This window comes from Balaenoptera borealis, assembly GCF_965194805.1.
Source record: "Balaenoptera borealis genome assembly, chromosome: X".
In the NCBI taxonomy this organism is placed as follows: domain Eukaryota; kingdom Metazoa; phylum Chordata; class Mammalia; order Artiodactyla; family Balaenopteridae; genus Balaenoptera; species Balaenoptera borealis.
Window position 1 is genome coordinate 127437391 of NC_138881.1, and position 18431 is coordinate 127455821.

At 55.7% G+C, this 18431-nt stretch overlaps 1 protein-coding gene across 6 annotated transcripts; it reads left to right on the forward strand.

Moving 5' to 3' along the window:
* Positions 1-2906: 2906 nt before the first annotated feature.
* Positions 2907-16092, forward strand: ZFP92 (ZFP92 zinc finger protein). 6 transcript variants are annotated; one of them, XR_014239557.1, is made up of 6 exons: positions 2907-3328; positions 8320-8450; positions 8644-8770; positions 9836-9940; positions 10280-13012; positions 14173-16092. XR_014239557.1 is itself a non-coding variant. In XM_082376802.1 (5 exons), the coding sequence occupies exons 2-5, from the start codon at positions 8418-8420 to the stop codon at positions 11545-11547; spliced, it is 1533 nt and encodes a 510-aa protein (XP_082232928.1). In that variant the 5' UTR covers positions 2907-3328; positions 8296-8417; the 3' UTR covers positions 11548-16092. The 6 variants fall into 6 exon arrangements, 5 of the variants coding, with proteins under 5 accessions (XP_082232928.1, XP_082232926.1, XP_082232927.1 ...); XM_082376802.1 differs by having other exon boundaries at positions 8296-8450; positions 10280-16092; XM_082376800.1 differs by having other exon boundaries at positions 10280-16092.
* The last annotated feature ends 2339 nt before the right edge of the window (positions 16093-18431 follow it).

Here is an 18431-nt window from a genome sequence, read left to right on the forward strand (position 1 = left end):
ACACTAACATGAAAAGAAGGATGGAGTAAGAGGAGCCAATAAAGGACCTTGTAAAGAGCTGTCAAGTTCCAAGAGCAAGTGCTGTCCCTAAGCCTGGGGTAGGGAGCACATAATGCAGTGGGAGATCAGATGACGTCTGCAGAAACCTATCCATCATGGTTCTTAGTAGCACACAAGAGAAGCAGACTGGCCAATGGCAGCGCAAAGGGAATTAGCTGAAGGATGGCAGGTGTCCCATCAACATTCGGGGAGGGCTGGAGAGCCAGGCCTGGAGGCTTTGCAGAGAGGAACAAGGCTCCGAATCATGCCACGCTGCTGGCTTGGTGAAAGCACCCCTTTGGCTCCCTCCCTCCCACCACCGAGCACAGACACTGTGGTTTGCACCACCCCTGTGGGACTTGGGTGCTGCCATGACCACCATGGCTGCCACCGCTTCTTGAGAAACAGGTCTGATTGCCCCCGCCACCACCCGCCCACCCGAGTGGGATCTATGTGGCCCCTGCTCTTCCCAGCCCTGGCCCGACTCAGTTGGCAGCAGGCGCATCTGATTGATGGGTCCCAGTCCTGTGCCCACGCCCTGGCTGCGAGGGAAGCTGGGAGACTGCACACCTGGCATCTTCTGCTCCTCTTGTGGGAGGTGTGCTCCACATCAGCTGAGTGAAATGCAAGTGTAAATTTTCAGTCCTGGGGCTGAAAGGAACACGGTGAGTATCAAACTGAAAGAAGACCAGTGTGGCTGGAGCAGAGAGGGAGAGAGGGAGGGAGGGAGAGCGAGAGAGAAAGACACACACAGAGAGAGAACACCATGTACTGAAGCTAGAGAACAGGCCGTGTAGTCCTCATGAGCCTCAAGAAGGGGTTGGTCTTTACCTAAGAGTTAGGAACCCACTGAAAAGTTTGAAGTCAGAGATGCAAGTGCACTCGTGTGTGTGTGTGTGTGTGTGTGTGTGTGTGTAACATGAGCACATATTTTCAGGCGTTTTCTCTTGCTTCCTTGTGGAAGAATTATGGGGGGGCGGGGCACAGAGCAGATGCAGAAAGTCTATCAAGGGGCAGTTGGGGTTGTCCTGGGAGAGATGATGGTGGCCTGAACAATAGTACTGGCAGTGTCATAGAGTTGAGCCGATAGGGCAGATATAACAAACCTAAAGCATGTGGAGAACTAACCAAACACTGTGGATGATCAGATGTGGAAGGTGAGTGAGGGACATGTCTCTGATTTCTGGCCTGTGACATGGGTGTATGGGGGTTCCAGTCACTGTGGCTGAGGACTCGGGAAGAGCACCAGCCTGTGTAGAAAATCATGAGTTCTATTTTGGACATCTGAGTTGGAAGCATCAAAGTGGAGATGACAAGAAGGCAGCTGGATATAAGGGGCAAGGGCTCGGAGGAGAGGTTTGGGCTAGGGACAGAAATAGGATATCATGGAAAGCTCCCAGAGCCCCCCTCCCAGCCTCAGGCCCTCACTCCCTCCTTCCGTGAAGGTTGGATGCCAAGGCTCTCTAATAATTGCCCAAAGCCACAGGAGCTGCCTTACCCTGGGCTTGTGGCCACACCCCTCCAGTCTCTGCGTTTGTCTTCAAGTGGCTTCTCCTCTGTGTCTGTGTCTCTCCCCTTCTGTCTCTTATAAGAACACTTGTCATTGCATTTAAGTCTCACCTGGATCATCCAGAATGATCTCATGTTGAGATTCTGAATTTCATCACATCTACAAAGAGTTTTTTCCTGGAAAACTCACATTCACAGGTTCTGGGAGCTAGGGCGTGCACGTATCTTCTGAAGGGCTGTCATTCACCCCATTACACCTCTAGAGCCCAGGACCAGGCCTGTCTAGCCAGACTCCTGGCGAGAGGACAAGATTGGGCATCAGAGCCCACAACCAAGGGCCACAGGGGACCTCCCTGACTCTGCTCCAGGGGAGGGCCCCTGAAGCTGTGCTGCGTTTGGCCCCCTGAGAACCGTGCTCCCTGAGGCCAGAAGCACCCTGAGTGGGGATCCCAGCTTCTCCCCTAAGCCAGGGGTGGGCTGCTGCTGTCCTGGGAGCACCAGCACAGGGAGGGCTTCTCACTGCAGGCCTGCATTCTCCTGGCCAGGGCCCATTGGAAGAGAAGAAGATGCCTGAGCTCTGGTTGTGTAAGGAAAGGTACCCACCTTGTGCTCAATTCCCGACAGCCGGGGCGGGGACGGACAGAACATGCCATCCGGCTGTTTTTCCTTGTTGCTTTTCGTCCACAGTCTTTTTCCCATTCCTAACTTTGGGAGGAACTCATCACTATCAACGGCAGGCATGTGCACAGTCAGCCTTGGATTTCAACCCCAATCCTGTGGGAAAGTGCAGACCCCAATGCCTAACCTGTGGCCCCGTTTGACAGTCACATGGGGGGACCAAGGGAAAGACCAGTGCACCCAGTAGCTCTTCACTACTCCTTCTCCTTCTGTCTGCACACCGCTCTTCCCCGAATCCCCTCTCACTGCCCTCACTTTCTTATCTTTGCCCTCCTGACTCAAGTGGGCTGGTCCCTTATTGGGGTGCCATGGCTGGGTCACTTGGTGCTGACCACCCCGCAGGGATCCCGTGGGTCCCAGATGGATGGACGGACGGATAGATGGACGTAAAGTAAAGCCCCAGAGTTTGAGCCGTGGGAGGTGCGCAGCCAACACTGCCCCTCCCCTGTCCCCTTGGGGGAGTGCGGTGGGTGGACGGACCACTGTGACCCTGAGCCCTCGAAGCAGCCCAGACTGAAAGCGGAAGTGCCCCGGGGTACGCAGCGAGCCAGGCCAGAACCCCCATGGGGCGCGCCGGGGCGGGCACGGGCCGTCCCTTCCTCCCGCCGCGCCGCGCATGCTCCGTGCCCCCACCCCACCCCACCCCCGCGCCCCGTTCCCACGCCGCCGCCGCCCCGGCCCCGCCCGTGCCTCGGCCCCGCTCGTCCGCGCTGGACTGACGGACGGCCGCTCAGAACGCGCCTCCCGAGCGGCGCCCAGCTGCGAGGTCGAGACCCAGCCAGGAGCCCCGCCGCCTCCCGGGGGCGCTGCCCCGGAGGGCTTCTCGGAGGCGGCGGCCTTGGCCTCGGGCCTGCCCGGAGGCTGGGGCAGGGGGAGGAGGGAAGGACAGCCCAGAGGCCCGCGAGCCCGCTCTCGGCAGGTGGCCGAGGGACACCCTAGGAGGTGGCGAGCGCGAGCGCGGAGAGCTGCCGGCCGACCCTCGGGGCCGCCCCCTTCGCCCGCCGGGGAAGGGCAGCCCGTGTTTCCCAGTTTCTCTCCTCTGACTGCGTTTCGCCGCTGATTCTGGGGCTGGCAGGAGAGCATCCCGACGCCAAGCTGCCTGGTAAGTTTGGATTTTGCGCCTCTGCGTGAGGTCGCGGCACTCCTGCCCGGGGGCACCTGGCGAACCGTCCGCAGGCATGGGCCCTGAGGGTGCCCGGACGTGCGCCTGCGGCTCTCAGGGCTGGGGGTTTGTGCCCCTCGGTGGTGTGGGGGGTCGGCGGGGACGAGCACGCCAGGGGAAGGTACAAGAAGAGGAAGCCAGGGGCCGGACGGAAGGACCGCAAGGGCAAGAGCGGAGCTGGCCGAGCGGGAAAGTGTGGGGGCTGCGAAGCACGCCTGCGGCCCGGGCTGCGGGCACTGCACACATAGCCTCGGGGCACGAGCCCGCAAAGCCCTGCTCGGGGGTCCAATTTTAGTGGCAGGACACAGGCAATAACGAGTAAACGTTTCAAATTAAGAACTACAGAGTACGTTAACCGGTGATAAGTGCCGCGGGGGAAAAATGGAGCAAGGGAAGGGAGGTGAGCGGTGGGGCTGCGAGTTTAAGTAGTGTGGTTAGAAGGCAACATTTCCGAAAAACTTGAAGGAGGTGAGAGAGCATTCTGGGCAGAGGGGACAGCCCGTGCAAAGGCAGGAGTGGCCTGGTGCGTGGCCGGAGCAGGGAGAGAAGAGGGCAAGGTCAGGAGATGGGCACCCCAGGAAGGGCTGGCAGCAGGTGGCCTCTTTCTGTCCGGGTCAGCCTCTGCCCTGGGAAGGGCAGGGCCTGGAGACACGGGTTGCAGAGTTGCTCCTCAGAGGGCTTTGCTTGGCCGGGCAGCAGGGATGGCCCTGGGCTGACCTGGGGCAGCACCCAGGCTGGATCTCTGCTCCGGGCTGAGGCTGGGCCCCCCACGGCCTGGGGCCTCCGGCCTTTCCACCAGGTGGGTGGCAGGTGACACAGGTCTCAGGGAATGCTGCGTGGGGCCGAGAGGAGGCAGTTGGGGTCTTGAGTTACCAAACACCAGAGGAAGTTGCAGCAGGAAGGAAGAAGCCCAACCCTAGTGGCCCTGCTTATCCCACCTCGCGGACGAGAAAGCCCCAATTCCTGATCCGGCCTAAGTGGGGTTGATGAATGCCTTTCCTGTTGTTGTTTGTTTGTTTGTTTGTTTTCTGTTTTCTTTTTCTGGGGAAATAGCCCCATCTTGTGGTCTTCCAAAGACATCAACGCTGAAGCCCACTGGCTTCTTCTCCCTCTGGGGGCCACGTCGTTTCAGGCTCTCCCCGTCCCGCCGCCTGCTCCGCGTATACTCGGCTTTGCTTCGGCTGGGCTCAGCAAGCGGCCTGGGGGTCTGCTCCCCTCCGTGGGGCGGACCGGTGTGGGAGGGGCACCCAGTTACCCTGGCTCCCCGGGCCTTCCCAGCTTCTTGCCCCAAGTGCTGCTAGCTGAGGGACCCTCACCTGCGTGCCCGGTGTCCTACTTCAGGGAGATCTGAGCGTCGGGGTCTAGAATCATCCTGCAGCGTCTCCTCCGCTCTGGAGGCCCACCGACGTCAAAGGGTCTCAGGAGAAGCCACTCTCCAGTTCCGCAAGCTCCTTCCATGTCCTTCCTTCCATTCCTGCTTGGGACTGTCTCCCCGTTACCACCCGGGGGTGATGGGGCATTAGGGTCTGTGAGGACAGGGCTTGTCGTGTCTCTTTCCAGGATTTGAAATTATGCTGCCTTTGGGGCGTTAGGTCTCAAGGATAGACACTGCTGTGTGCGAGCACGTCGCTGGCTGGTGCCTCCGACGCGCCTCGTGGTGCTGACCTTGAGCGCTGGTCTCCGTCTACAGGCGAACCCTGTCCGTGGCGTTTCTCTCAGCAGGCACAGCTCGTTTCTTCTCTCTTGGGGGCTTGCACTGCAGCGTGTCTTGGGATGGGGGATTACAGAATAACGCCGCTTCTTTTCAGCTTTTCTGTATTTTTCAAAATGGATGGTGACCTGGCAGTACAGTCGTGATAGAGAAAAAACAAGCTTGTGATGTGTCTCAAAACAATTTGATGCTAGTCTGAAAACCCTTGCTGTTATCAGTATTCTTCCCTCCCCACACCTTTAGCTGGTGCAGGTCCCCCTGTGACTGATGGTGTGTCCCAATGAAACATGTCTGGCCTGTGGACAAAAGGATGACCACTTGACAGTGACACTAAGTATATTTGCAACTTTGTGCAGCCATCACCACCGTCGACCTCCAAAATATTTTTATCACCCCAAAAAGAGACCCTGTCCTCACGAAGCAGTCAATACCACCCCCCACCCAATCCCAGCCCCTGGCACCCAGATCTGCTCTCTGACTCTCTGGATTTACCTAGGACTCTCTGGACATGTCATATGTTTTATAAGATTTAAAGGTTTTTTTTATAGCGAGCCACAGGACAGTGACACTCTGGAGAGATGACAGGCAGAAGGAGGGATGGCTGCCACGAGGGGTGGCGCACCTGGGTAGGGGTAGCTAGTGTCCTTGGGGTCCCTGGGCAGTGGCCAGTTTGAATGGTTTCACAGGCTCCGGTGCGTAGGAGCTGTCCCTAGTTGTCTGGTACCTGGCCACGGAGTGTGAGACCCTGATAAGGAGGGGTTGGGGCCTGGGTTTAGTGGCCCCAGAGAGAGGGGCTTTGATATGGGAGGTAGGTGGGGTGGGAAACTTCGCAAGCTTAGCAAATTGCTTGCGAAGGCCAAGGAGAAAGAGTTTCTAGTCATAACTTCAAAACTAGGTCAAGAAAGCTCTTGTGAAATATTATATTACATCATATAAATAGAATCATGCAGTATGTGGCCTTTTGTGCCTGTGTCTGGCTTTTTTCACTTAGCATCGTGACACTAGGTTCATCCACATGGTAGCGTGGATCAGCATTTCATCCCTCTTTGTGGCCAAATAGTATTCCATCGTGTGTCTAGACCATGGTTTGCTATCTACTCTTCTGTTGATGGACGTTTGGGTTGCTTCCACCTTTGGGCGATTGTGAATTGTGCTGCAGGTAATTCACATGGGTGGACATTTTTGTGCAAACACTGTTTCCGATTCTTTTGAGCATATACCCAGGAGTGGAATTGCTGGGTCAGGCAATAACTCTGTTTACTTACTGAGGGACCACTACACTATTTTCCCTTTTAATTCTGAACACTGTCAAGCAAACAGACAGGTAGAGAGAATAGTCTAACCAAGCCTGGTACCCACCTCCCAGGGTTAGCAGTGGCCTCCAGCTCCAGCTTGCCTTATTTGCTTGAGTCCCCCCCACCTCGCGCTCCCTCTCTCTCTCTCTCTCTCTCTCTCTCTCTCTCTCTCTCTCTCGCTCGCTCTCTCTCTTCCTCCCTCCCTCCCTCTCTTTCCTTCTGTCTTTTGTATTTGTTGAAGCACTTTAAAGTCACTTCACGTGCCCTTTTCTCCCCAAATGGTGCGATGTGTCTCTTGAAAAGGACATTTTCTTCCATGACCTGGTGCCACTATCCATCCAACACATGGGCAGCAGTGGCCCCACTCTCACCCTCCACTCTCCGCAACGCCTTTGACTCCTCTTTTGTTCACGTCAGCATCTCATCAAAGACTCCCATTGTACTTGGCTGTTGGCCCCTTAAATCTCTTTTCGTCCAGAACAATCTCCCTACCCAGCCTCCTCTTTCCCCCGTGACACTGATTTGCAGAGGAGACCAGGGAACAGCCCACCTTCTGGATCGGGCGCCCCCCTTGTGGTGCCTTTGGTCCCTTTGTCCCCAGGGTCCTCTGTAAACTGGATGCTGGGTCCCAAGGCTGCATTAGAATCAGGTCAAGCTTTGGCAAGAGCCCCCCTGGGCATCCCCACCAAGGGGACATCCTACTTCTGTCCCACCATTAGGTTCGCTTCCTCTCTTGTGACCAGCAGTAAACGGGGAAGACATCATATGGCAGACCCTTCCCCCTCAGGCTTCACCTAATGGTTTTCGCGTCCATTCGACCTTAAGAGATTCTTTCTCTCTGATTAGTATAAACTTCTCCATCAGACACGCATTCATTTATTTATTCTGGGCCAGTGTTAGCTGACGGCTCATCACAGGTGATAAGGGAATTTGGGGCTATTTAACTTGCCTCGAGGACCCCATCCCTTTGCCCTCTCTCCTGGGGCAAAAGCAGGCTGCGACGCCCACTCCCTCCCTCCCCCTGCCACTGCCTGTCTCCTCCGCTCCTCCACCCGCGACTCCCATGTTGTGGCCGCCAGTTGGGTGGACATATCCTTGGAGCAAACTTTCTTTTGCCCCACTGTCTTCTGGCATTGAGGGCTGATGTGGAGAAATCTGGTTCTGTCCACTTGGTTGGTGATACGCTCTTCCTGCCTTAGCGTGAGCCCCGGGAAGCCTCACCTTCTGCCCCTCCCACCCCCCACCCGGCTCCAATTTTCAGCACCATGACCACCCAGCTAGGGCCCATCTCAGGGCCGGGTATGGGCCATGCCATTGGCCAGCTACTCTCTTTATTCACCCCCAGCCCGCAGCTCTTGGCCTGAACGCTACCCCTCCCCCAGCGATGAGGGGCCCTCCCTCTTGCATCCCACTAGCTTGGTCTTTCTCTTTCCTTGAGAGCAAGTCTGTTTGCAGGTGAAGGAGGTATGCGTGTTTGGAGTTTTTCTTGTTGTTGTTTTTTTAAATTTAATTTAATTTAATTTTTTTATACAGCAGGTTCTTATTAGTTCTCTATTTTATACATAGTAGTGTATATATCTCAATCCCAAACTCCCAATTCATCCCACCACCATCACCCTCCCCCTGGAGTTTTTCTTTAAGAACCCCGACCTCAGGGGGCAAGGGGGTGGCAGTGGGGCTTCCAGGGATGGCTAGAAAGTCAGGATTGGGGCGCTGGCCACGTGGGAGGAGGGCTGAGAGAGGAAGGAAATGAGAAAAAGGAAAGAAGAAACACACTCCCTTGAAAGCCTGGCTAGGCAGGCCCAGCACGAGGAGACGGAATCCTTGTCTGGTGAAGAGAGGGGACAGAAGCTCAGTTTGAGAAAGTGTTATGGGTTGAATTGTGTCCCCCCCCCCAAAAGATATGCTGAAGTCCTATCCCCCAGCAGCTCTGATTGGGACCCTATCTGGACGAGGTCACACTCAGCTCATGGGCTCAGCTCACACCTGGCTCTCTGCACATTAGCGTCTCTGCGCCCCTGCAATGGCAGCCATGCTCCTGATGGCCAGACGCAAGGTGAGTGGAGCTCCCTGACTGTGGGCGGCATCTCCCCCAGCAGCCTCTCTCCGCCGCTTCCTCCTGTCCCACCCTCACAGCTGTTGCCGAGCTCTCCAGGGCCCCACCCCCACCCCATGTTTAGTTGCTGCCAGCTCATCCTGGGGCCCACGGAGACGAATTCCCCTGAAGCCACAGCAATGGGTTGTTTTAGGTGCCAGTATCTTTTGAGGACGTGTCTGTGTACTTCACCAAGACAGAATGGAAGCTTCTGGATCTCAGACAAAGGACGCTCTACAAGCGAGTGATGCTGGAGAACTACCACCACTTGGTGTCACTGGGTAAGGACCTCACACACAGCCAGGCTCCCACCCTGTGTCTGAACTGTTTATTTCTGAGCTTCTTTGCTTGTTGGTTACTGTGAGTCCAAGAATACATGCATTTCCCCATCATCAGGTCAGTAATCCATTGACGCCCAACTTTTACCTCAATAGCGCAGTGTTTAGCTAAATGGTTTGGGCTTGTAGGTGTTTTAGGTAAGTGCGTGGGCCCCCGTCAAACTTATTTTGATACAAAATCACGAGTTAACTAAATCTCTTCTACCCAAAAGATAGATGCAAATTAGCCTTGAATATTTATATACATTAATGTATACTTATTTCATTTTTACCAAGGTTGCCTTTACGTTCGTTTCATGTTCTAGGGTTTACAAGCATCTGTTCCTTGCCTCAAGCCACAGAGAGCCCAGGACATAGAGGCCCAGGACTTGGAGAAATCGGGAAAGAGCTGGGGCATGCTCCCCCACTGCGCCCCTGCCTTTGGGGTTGCAGGGGATCCTTTTGTTCTGTTTCTTCTTTTAGACTCTACAGATTCCACCTCAGTCATCTAACCCCACAGAAGGAGACTAGCTTCTTCCCCTTGGTTGTTTTTGACCCTTATCAAGCAGATCTGGGGTTCCCCAGGGAAGTTGTGGATTCCTCAGTGGAGTCTGGCATAAGGAACAGAGACATCTGCTCTGTTTGATGGTGAAACGGGGCTTTGGCTTTCGGGGCACAGGCAGCCCTTCAGCTCTGTCTGCTTCTTGATACTCCCTGGGGCCTTGCTCCAACCCTCTGTTTGTCCTTCAGGGTCTCCACACTGATCCCCCATTTCCCACAAGCCAGCCCGTCCTGCAGGCCAAATAATAACATCATTATCCTCTTGGGCTGAATCACCACCTACTTAAGATTCACCGTGCATGCCTGGCCCCTGTACACTCAGAGCACCTTGCTTCCTTAGAGGGACTCTGCCGTTTCTCTGGACCTTCCCAGTGGCACTTTCTAGAAAGTTCTTCATTCTCTGTTCCTGAAGATACTAATGCTGGACTGAGTCCAGGAGTGACTAACCTGCTTCCTTTTCATGGACAGGGTTTTCATCCTCCAAGCCTCACCTGGTCTCCCGGCTAGAGCGAGGAGAGGGGCCCTGGGTAGCAGACGTCCACAGGATGGGGACCACCACAGGGATGCAGGCAGGTGAGTGAGGGGCACTTTGTCGGCTTGCCTAAGCCATTGGCAAAGAGCAGCGGCTGATGGAGGGTGGCATGGCCACTTTGGGTGGGACCTTCTCTTTCGTGGCAGATTGAAATCTGTCATGGAGTCCCCTGTCTCACACCAGCTCTGATATTTCTAGCTTGTTGCCGTCTCCTCCCCTCTTGCCCTCCTGTCTGCTGACGGTTATCTTGCTTCTTCTCCCTCGTCCTCAACTCCTGATTCAGCTCTTCTCAGCCTTGGAGTAAGGGTGAGGGTGAAGAACAAACCTAAATAGAGACCCAGGGAGGGGGTGACACTAGTTGGTGCTCTCTGTCTTTACAGGTGACAGGATGAAGAGCAAACCGATAATTTCAAAGCAGAAAAATTGTCCAGAAGAACTCGCAGGGGCTGACCTTCAGGGTGGCAACAAGGGCCAGGTAGCCGGGCGGTCAGAGGAAACACTTGAGCACAGACGGAAACATGCTTATTGCCCACAGACAGGTGTCAGCAGGGGTGACCCTCCCAGGGAAAAAGGCCAAGGCAGCTCCCCAGGTGAGGAAAGAGAGATACAGAGAAGTAGCTGCAGAGGTAGGCAGGATTTGGTTCTAAGGCAGCAGGGTTCCAAAGGCGCAGAGAAACAGTTCCTGTGTCAGCAGTGTGGGAAATCCTTCAGCCGGAGCTCCAATCTCATCAAGCACCGGATCATCCACAGTGGCGAGAAGCCCTATGAGTGTGGCGAGTGCGGGAAACTCTTCCGGCGCAGCTTCGCGCTCCTGGAGCACCAGCGCATCCACAGCGGTGAGAAGCCCTATGCGTGCGGCGAGTGCGGGAAGACTTTCACGCGCAGCTCCAACCTCATCAAGCACCAGATCATCCACAGTGGTGAGAAGCCCTACGAGTGCGGCGAGTGCGGGAAACTCTTCCGGCGCAGCTTCGCGCTCCTTGAGCACCAGCGCATCCACAGTGGCGAGCGGCCCTACACGTGCAGCGTGTGCAGCAAGGCCTTCAGCAGGAGCTCCAACCTCATCGAGCACCAGCGCACACACAGCGGCGAGAAGCCCTACACGTGCAGCCAGTGCCCGAAAGCCTTCAAGGGCATCTCCCAGCTCATTCACCACCAGCGCATCCACAGTGGGGAGAAGCCATTCGAGTGCAAGGAGTGTGGGAAGGCCTTCCGGGGGCGCTCGGGCCTCAGCCAGCACCGGCGGGTGCACAGCGGTGAGAAGCCCTATGAGTGCAGTGAGTGCGGGAAGACCTTCAGCCGGCGATCCAACCTCTTCAAGCACCAGGTGGTGCACAGCGAGGAGAGACCCTACAAGTGTCAAGACTGCAGGAGGGCATTCCGCAGCGGCTCCGTCCTCCTGGAGCACCGGCGCACCCACAGCAGCCTGCGGCCCGGCGCCTGCGGCCACTGCGGCCAGGCTTCCAAAGGGAAACCGCAGCTCGGCCGGAAGCCGAAAACTCACCGCGGAAGGAAGCTCTCGGAGGGGATCAACTCAGAAAAGGTGCCGGCCTGCCTGGCCCTCTGGAGAGCCACTGCGGAGCCCTGCCCCGAGGACGAGAAACTCCGTCCAGACTCCGCCCACGCCACCGCCCCCAGCGCCTTCTGATGGGGTGCACCATGGGAGGGCTGGCTTTAAAATGAGGCCCACCTTCCCCACCTCATCCCCCTCCCTTTGCTCATTGATGATGCTGCAATTGAAGCACCGAGTGCGCCGCAGGCAGACGGGCCCCTGCGCCCGTGCCGGCTCCTGTGCGGTGCGCACGGGCGTGTGTGTGCCGCCAAGGTGCACACACATTTGTATTCCACCCTGGAGCCGCTGAAAGTGCTCTTGCCCCATGTGCCTGGGGCCTGAGTGCTGTGGGTGGGAGGGAGCGGATGCCTTGAATTAGGGAGGAGTGGCCCATCTGCTCTCGTGGGGGCCTTCACTTCACCCAAAGACTTGTTAGCGTTTCCAGGTAGAAGACACGAAAAGCACTTTAATCCTTTAATAGCTTAATAGTGGGAGGGACCTGAGAGCATTCAAAATTTGTGGGCTCCACAGCGAGGCTGTGGCTGGACTGTGACATCACCTAAAATTCATTGAGAAATGGTCTGAAAAAGGACTCAGGCAACTGCACGTGCCCGCGCCGGCAGCCCCTGAAGAGTGGCATCTCCTCGGCGGGAAGGCACAGGACTCCCTGCTTCTGGGAGGAGCAGCACCAGACCCCATCTTCTGGGAGCTCGGGGGATTCCGCCAGATGGCTGGCCTGGGCCCTGCGGAGAAGATGAGTCCTGGAGACTCTCGGCTTCTCCGCCCCAAGAGAGGAGCCCTTTGGCTCTGGTCCCTCCCAGCTGCCACCAGCTGCCCTGCTGCCTTTGGTCTCCTCCCCGCACCCTGAGCCCCTGGGCTCACCCCACCTGCTGCCTTCAGACCCTGCCTGCAAAGGCCGCACTGGCCTCTCCGCCCCTTCTCCCCACCCTCAGTGCCTAAAGCTCCAAAGTTAGCTGCTCCCCCTGCAGCAGCCGTCCCTTGTGGCTGGTGCCAATCAGGAGGAAAGCGGCCGGGTCAGGAATTTGCAGAGTGTGCCCAGTAATGGTTCTCTCTCCTCAGCTCTCTTTCACGTGACATTTCTTAAAATATTAGAGGTTCAGTTGCTTTGAATGTTTTTGCCTTCAGGGGTAATGTAAGTCAAAGATAGAGATTTTTGCCATATGGAAGTGTCAGGTAATCACTCAAATAAGAATCTGTCCAACTCTCTGAGAAGGCCTCAGGCAGGAGAGAGGGGGCCGCCCCAGGCCCGACACCAGTTAGTGTGCTGGCCCCTCTTCTCACTCCCCGCCCCCGGCCTTAGTCCCGTAGGGACGGGGTGGACCCTTCAAGTGGCACTTTACTGCAGGCCGTGGGAGACTCTCCAGGGAGACCTTGTGCCGCCTGGGGGGCAGCTGCTGGCAGGTTCCATCCTGTTTGCTCATTCTGTCCCCAGAGCTGGGACCAGGAGTTCTGCCGCTTGCCGTTCTCAGCCCGGCGTCCCAGTTGGCTCGCCACCTCCTTCCAGCCCCCTTCGCCACCGTCACAGGCTGCCCGAGGGCAGGTGGGTGTGATGGAGGCCCCCCACTGGGCCTCTGAGAAGTGCGCACTTTCCCTGCCAGACAGGGGAGGGCCAGACACCATCAGGAGGGTGTGGGAAAGCCTGGAAATACAGGGCTCCTTCTGCGCATGCCGCTTGGAGCTCCAACTGCTAGGACAACTCCAGAAGTGAGAGAGACAGAGAGAGAGATCGAGGAGTTTTATATAGATAGAGAAGTTTTATCTAGATATATTAAAATGACTGTACACACCTGTGACTTATGGAAAGTTCCAGGGTTGTAACTTGCTCTTGTCTCATAGCCTCCTTGTGCTCTGCATGTCACGTTGTCTTTGAGCCCAGAGCTTGGCACTTAGTAAATACTTGTGAAATGAGTGTTGCCCCCTTAGCACATTGAACTCAGGTTCTAGGCCACAGTCGGCTCCAGCCTTACCTTGCGGCAGTGGAAAGTATCTGCAACCTTGGGTTTTCCGACAGAAAAAGAAGTATTAGGAGCGGTGTCTTTGGAATCCATGCTAAGGTAGCTGGGAAGCATGTGTTTCTATGAGGTGCACACAATGCTTGCTCAGGCGGCAGGGCTTTGGTAGACCAGTCCCCACGCAGGGCAGGGGACGGCGCCTGAGGCCTTGTGCTTGGGCTCCGGCCTCTTTTTGGTTCAGCCGGGGCTGCCCAGGATTGGGGCAACAATTGCTACGTGACAGGCCCCGGTAAGAGCGTAGATCCGTGCGCACTGCCGTCTATTTCCATCGCTCTAGGAAGTGAACAGCTTCGCTCTCATGGGCCAGCCAGCAACCAACTTTTAATAAAGAAGAGTTGTATCTCCCCAGCATAGCATCATCGCATTGGTTCTACTGGATAAGCTAACTCGATTTTTAACATGAGTGCCTTTTTTTCACCTTAGACCCACCCAGAGATGACTAGATACTGGGGGCGGGGGTCGTGATGTCCAGTGTTTTCAACAGAAAGTGGACTTGCCGGGAAAGATGCCAGGCACCTGCACTCCGGTCTCAGAGTGCCCTGAAAGGCTCCAAGGTCTCCAAATGCTTACCCAGATACATGACATTTATAATAGTAATGCATCTTTGGTTTGTTAATTCTCCATCTAACCTCACTCCTGATCATTAGATGTTCACTCTGATGCAGTTTTGAGTATCATTTTCTTTTAGATGTGGTTATCAATCAGATGTGCAACAGAAACTGAACGGGTGTCACGTGGAATCAGCCAGAGAGTGTCTGGAGAGGATGCTTACATTTTTCCCTCTACAGTGCCTTGAAATCTGGCTCCCACCAGGCAGGGTGGGGGACTGCGATGGTGGCCCGCACTTGCTTTCTGACGACGACTGGAGTATAAAAGCTGAGACTCTTGGGGGATGTCCTGTCTGCTTTCCAGGCCCCCCCCCCCACCACCACAGCGTCCCTTCACACTTCTGGACTGGGCTTCCACTCCAGAGATGAACTTGCAAGACGCTGGACCAGCCCATAGCACATCATTTGCCCTTTGAAACTTTGGACACTTTTCGAGAGCTGTTTAAGTGCCGTGGCAGTATCTTCACGTAACTGGTAAACTGTCCCAACTGAATTCATTTACTTTGGGTGCAGACAAATAAGGAAGGTCTGGGTGTTGGCCTTGAACGGCACCCTCTGGTGGAGACGGCATCTACTGCGGTTTGAAGTAACGGCTAGCAGTTGGGTGAAAGGTCTCAGGAAAGGCCGCTGACCTAGACGTGGGGGGAAGCCGAGAGAGCGTGTCTGGGCGCCCCTTGGCCCCTGCAAAGGGAAGGCGGGAACCCTTGAAGTGGAGCTGCACAGGGACCAAGGGCAGCCACCCTGAAACAGCATGGATGGTGTCTTAGAACCTTTGCTTAGATTGCCTGCGAGACTTGCTCTGCTTTGTGAAGCTGCCAGGACCCCGCCTCTTCACTCCCTTCCTCAGCAGTGGGACACAGTGGCTTTCAGTTGGGGCTGCTAAGTCTACGCCTGGTTAGGTAACGAGGGGTGACACGCCGTCTCTGGAGGTCAGGGTAGGACTAAGTAGCAGGCGAACTCCCAGGACAGGAAGCAGAGGTCGAGGGGCTTCCAGTGGGTAAAGCACAGGGAGCGTGTGGTGCTTTCAGGAACCCTAGAAGGGCGGAGGGCTTTCTGTAGGGCAGTCATAGGGTAAAAGGTCATTAGAACCAGAGGGCAGAGAGCCAGGGATGCCAGGTGAAGAAGTTTGGTCTCTAGCTGGTTCCTGAGGAGGAGGAATTTTTTTTAAAACATGAAAGAATTATTCTAAGATCAAGGAGGAGAAAAGTTGACGCAGATGGTAACTGCTGGAGTGTGTGAATTTACACATGGATGACCACCAAGTATAGACAGTAGAGTCATCTAGACAGTTCTGACGCGCATTGGGTGTTCACCTATGGGAATGAATGGCAGCAGCCCACCACTCATGATGCTTTGACATGAGCAGCCTCAAGTAGCACTTTGGGGAACTCCCACTTGCCCTGGGAGTTATGACAAATATCTGGAAAACTTAGATGGTTTTCTCTTATGCTAGCCTCAGTGTGTGCATGACTTCACAACACAGGGGCCCTCCAGGATTTGAAGGTTGCTGATTCTTCATCTTTCTTGACAGCCTTATAGACGTATAATTGGTGTACAAGAAACTGCACATATTTAAATTGTACAATTGGATGAGTTTTGACGGCTTTCCACCTGTAAAACCATCACAGCAATGAAGACAGTAAACATACGCCCATCACCCTGCAAAGTTGCCTTGTCCCCCGGGTGCTCCCTCCTTCCTGCCCCTTCCTCCCCCCCACCCCGTCCCCACAACCACTGCCATTTCTATCAGTACACATTAGTTTGCCTTTTCTAGAATTCTGTGTAAATGGAACCATGCAGTATGCACTCTTCTTGCCTGGCCTCTTAGTATAATGATTTTGAAGTTCATCCAGGTTGTTGTGTGTATGTCAATCCTTCGTTTTTTATTGCTGAGTACTATTCCATTGTGTGGATGGACCACAATGCCTGTTGATGGACATTTGGGTTGTTTCCAGGTTTTGGCCTTCACAAATAAAGCTGCTGTGAACATTTGTGTGCAAGTTTTTGTGTGGACAGATGTTTTCCTTTCTCTTGGGTGTGTAGCTAGGAGTGGAATTGCTGGGTCACGTGGTAACTCTATGTTCAACTGTTTTCCAAAGCCGTCGCATCACGCTACCTTCGCACCAGCAGCGTATGAGGGTCCAATTTTCTATGTCGTCCCCAACACTTGTTTTTGTCCGTCTTTTTGATTCTAGGCCTCCTGGTGGGCGTGAAGTGGGATCACGTTGTGGTTTTGATTTGCATTTCCCTGATGACTAATGATGTTGGGCACCTTTTAGTGACCTTGTCAGCCACACTCATATCTTCCTGGGCGATGTGTCTGTTCAAATCTTTCGCCTCCTCCTCTGTGTCTGTGTCTCCTCTCCTGTCTCCTGTAAGGATATCTGTCATTGGATTTGGGACCCACCCAGCTAATCCAGGAGGACCTCATCTCAAGATTTGTCATATATCTGCAGAGACCCTTTCTCTTTCTCCAAATAAGGTCACATTCACGGAGTCCAGGGATTAGGACATGGAGGCCCCCATTTAGAGACAGGAACATTCTGAAGCCCAGGGAGCTGGGGGAGGGATGGGGGCAGTGCGCAGGGGCAGCGTGTAGGGTCAGAGGCCATGACGAGAAGAGGACATGCCAAGCATCTAGGCCAGGGTTCCAAGTAGCAAGAGCTGTATCATAGCTGACGCTCACTGCCCAGCTGCTGTGTGCCCAGCCCTGGGTGCGATCCATCCTTCTGGCACCACTGTACTGTTCCCATTTTACAGAGGAGGAAACTGAGGTTGACCTGTAAGGTAATTCTTCCGATCACAGAGTTGGGGAACAGGGTGGGTAGGGGCAGGGCCCAGCACCCAGGCTCTCCCACGGCAAAATCTGCTCACATCACCAAGAGCCGAGGCTCCCTCCCGACTGCTGGGTCCCTCTCATCACCACCGTGCGGCCCGGGCCAGGGTAGGCACATGTGAGGGGAAAGGTTGATTCCTTGCTTTTTCTCCTCTTTCTCCACGAGCAGGATTTCCAGGTTCTCTACCTGACGTGCCCTGGCGGGCAGGTGAGATGCTCCATGTGCCGGGGTCGGGGAGTGAGCGAGCAGAGAGGCTTCGAGCTGTCAGCAGGAGAACCGGTCACAGAGTCTGTGCTTGGCCTCACCCCTGATCTCCAAGCTTCCAGCTTTCCAGCCTCCTCCTGCCTCCTTCCGCCTGGCCCGCTGGCCCGTCCTCCCCAGCCGCCGTCACCAGCCATCCTTCTGCGGGGCTGGTCCTCGGGGGCCGCCCGGTCCTCGTGCCCGCACTCCCCGCGGGCTCTTCGTCACGTGGTCTCCAGCCTGGAGCAGCTAAACAACCAGCCGCGCCCTGCCCCTCACCCCACCCCACACCTCTGCCGACACGGATGGGGTCCGCTGACCACTTTGCGTGACAGCCCCGCGCTAGGCCTTTCTGGAGACGCCCCATCCCGTCCCGGGAAGGCTTACTGCAGGCTTGCCGAGAGCACTCCTTTCCCCAGAGCCCCAGTTGTGCTAAGCTTGGTGACTGGGAGAAGCGACAATCCACCGTGGGCCTTTGAGAGGCCACGCGCCGAGTGTGCTCAGGACGCCGAGCCCTTCGTCAAGCAGGGAGCCGCCCTCGTGAGGGAGAGGCCACGCACCTCATCAGACTTCCGAGTGTGCCCGGAGAGGCGGGTCCGGTGGGGCAGCACCTGAGGATCCACAGGGCAGCCGAGGGGGGACGTTGTGCAGCCTTCAGCCGGACCTCCCCCGCCACCGGCCCAACGAGTCCACAGGCTGGAGGCCTCCGAGGGCTTGAGGGCCGGCGCGGGGCTGCAGGAGCCGTGCAGGCCAAGACTGGCAGTGGAGAGACTGGCAAAGCTGCAGCTGAGCTGCTGGAAGGAAACCTTTCTCACTTCCCTTTCTTTAGAGCACTTAGGTGAGCCACCTCCCCCTTCGTGAATCAGGGAGATGATTTACATACATCACAAATGGCCATTTGAGATGTATGTACATGTTTGTGAACCTAAATAAGCCTCCTGCCGGCCTTACAGGCCAGGAAGGCTCTTCTTCAGAGCCCCGGAACCATCTCCTTGAAATGCAAACGTTCAGGAAGGTACCCTAGCTCCCCGCCAGGCCAAGAGAAAGCTGTCATTGTCCTGAGGATAAAGGCGATTCACCAGCACAGAGGGCCACCCTGATTACCAGGAGAACTTGCCCTGAACTAGGACGGGCGATCTTGGGAAGTACCGCCTGGCTGGATAAAAGGCTGAGGTTTCCTTCTGGCCTTGCGATCTCATGAGCAGTGGTCTGAGATGGGCATGGCAGGCAGTTGGCTTTAATGCTTATTCAGTAGTGAAGCT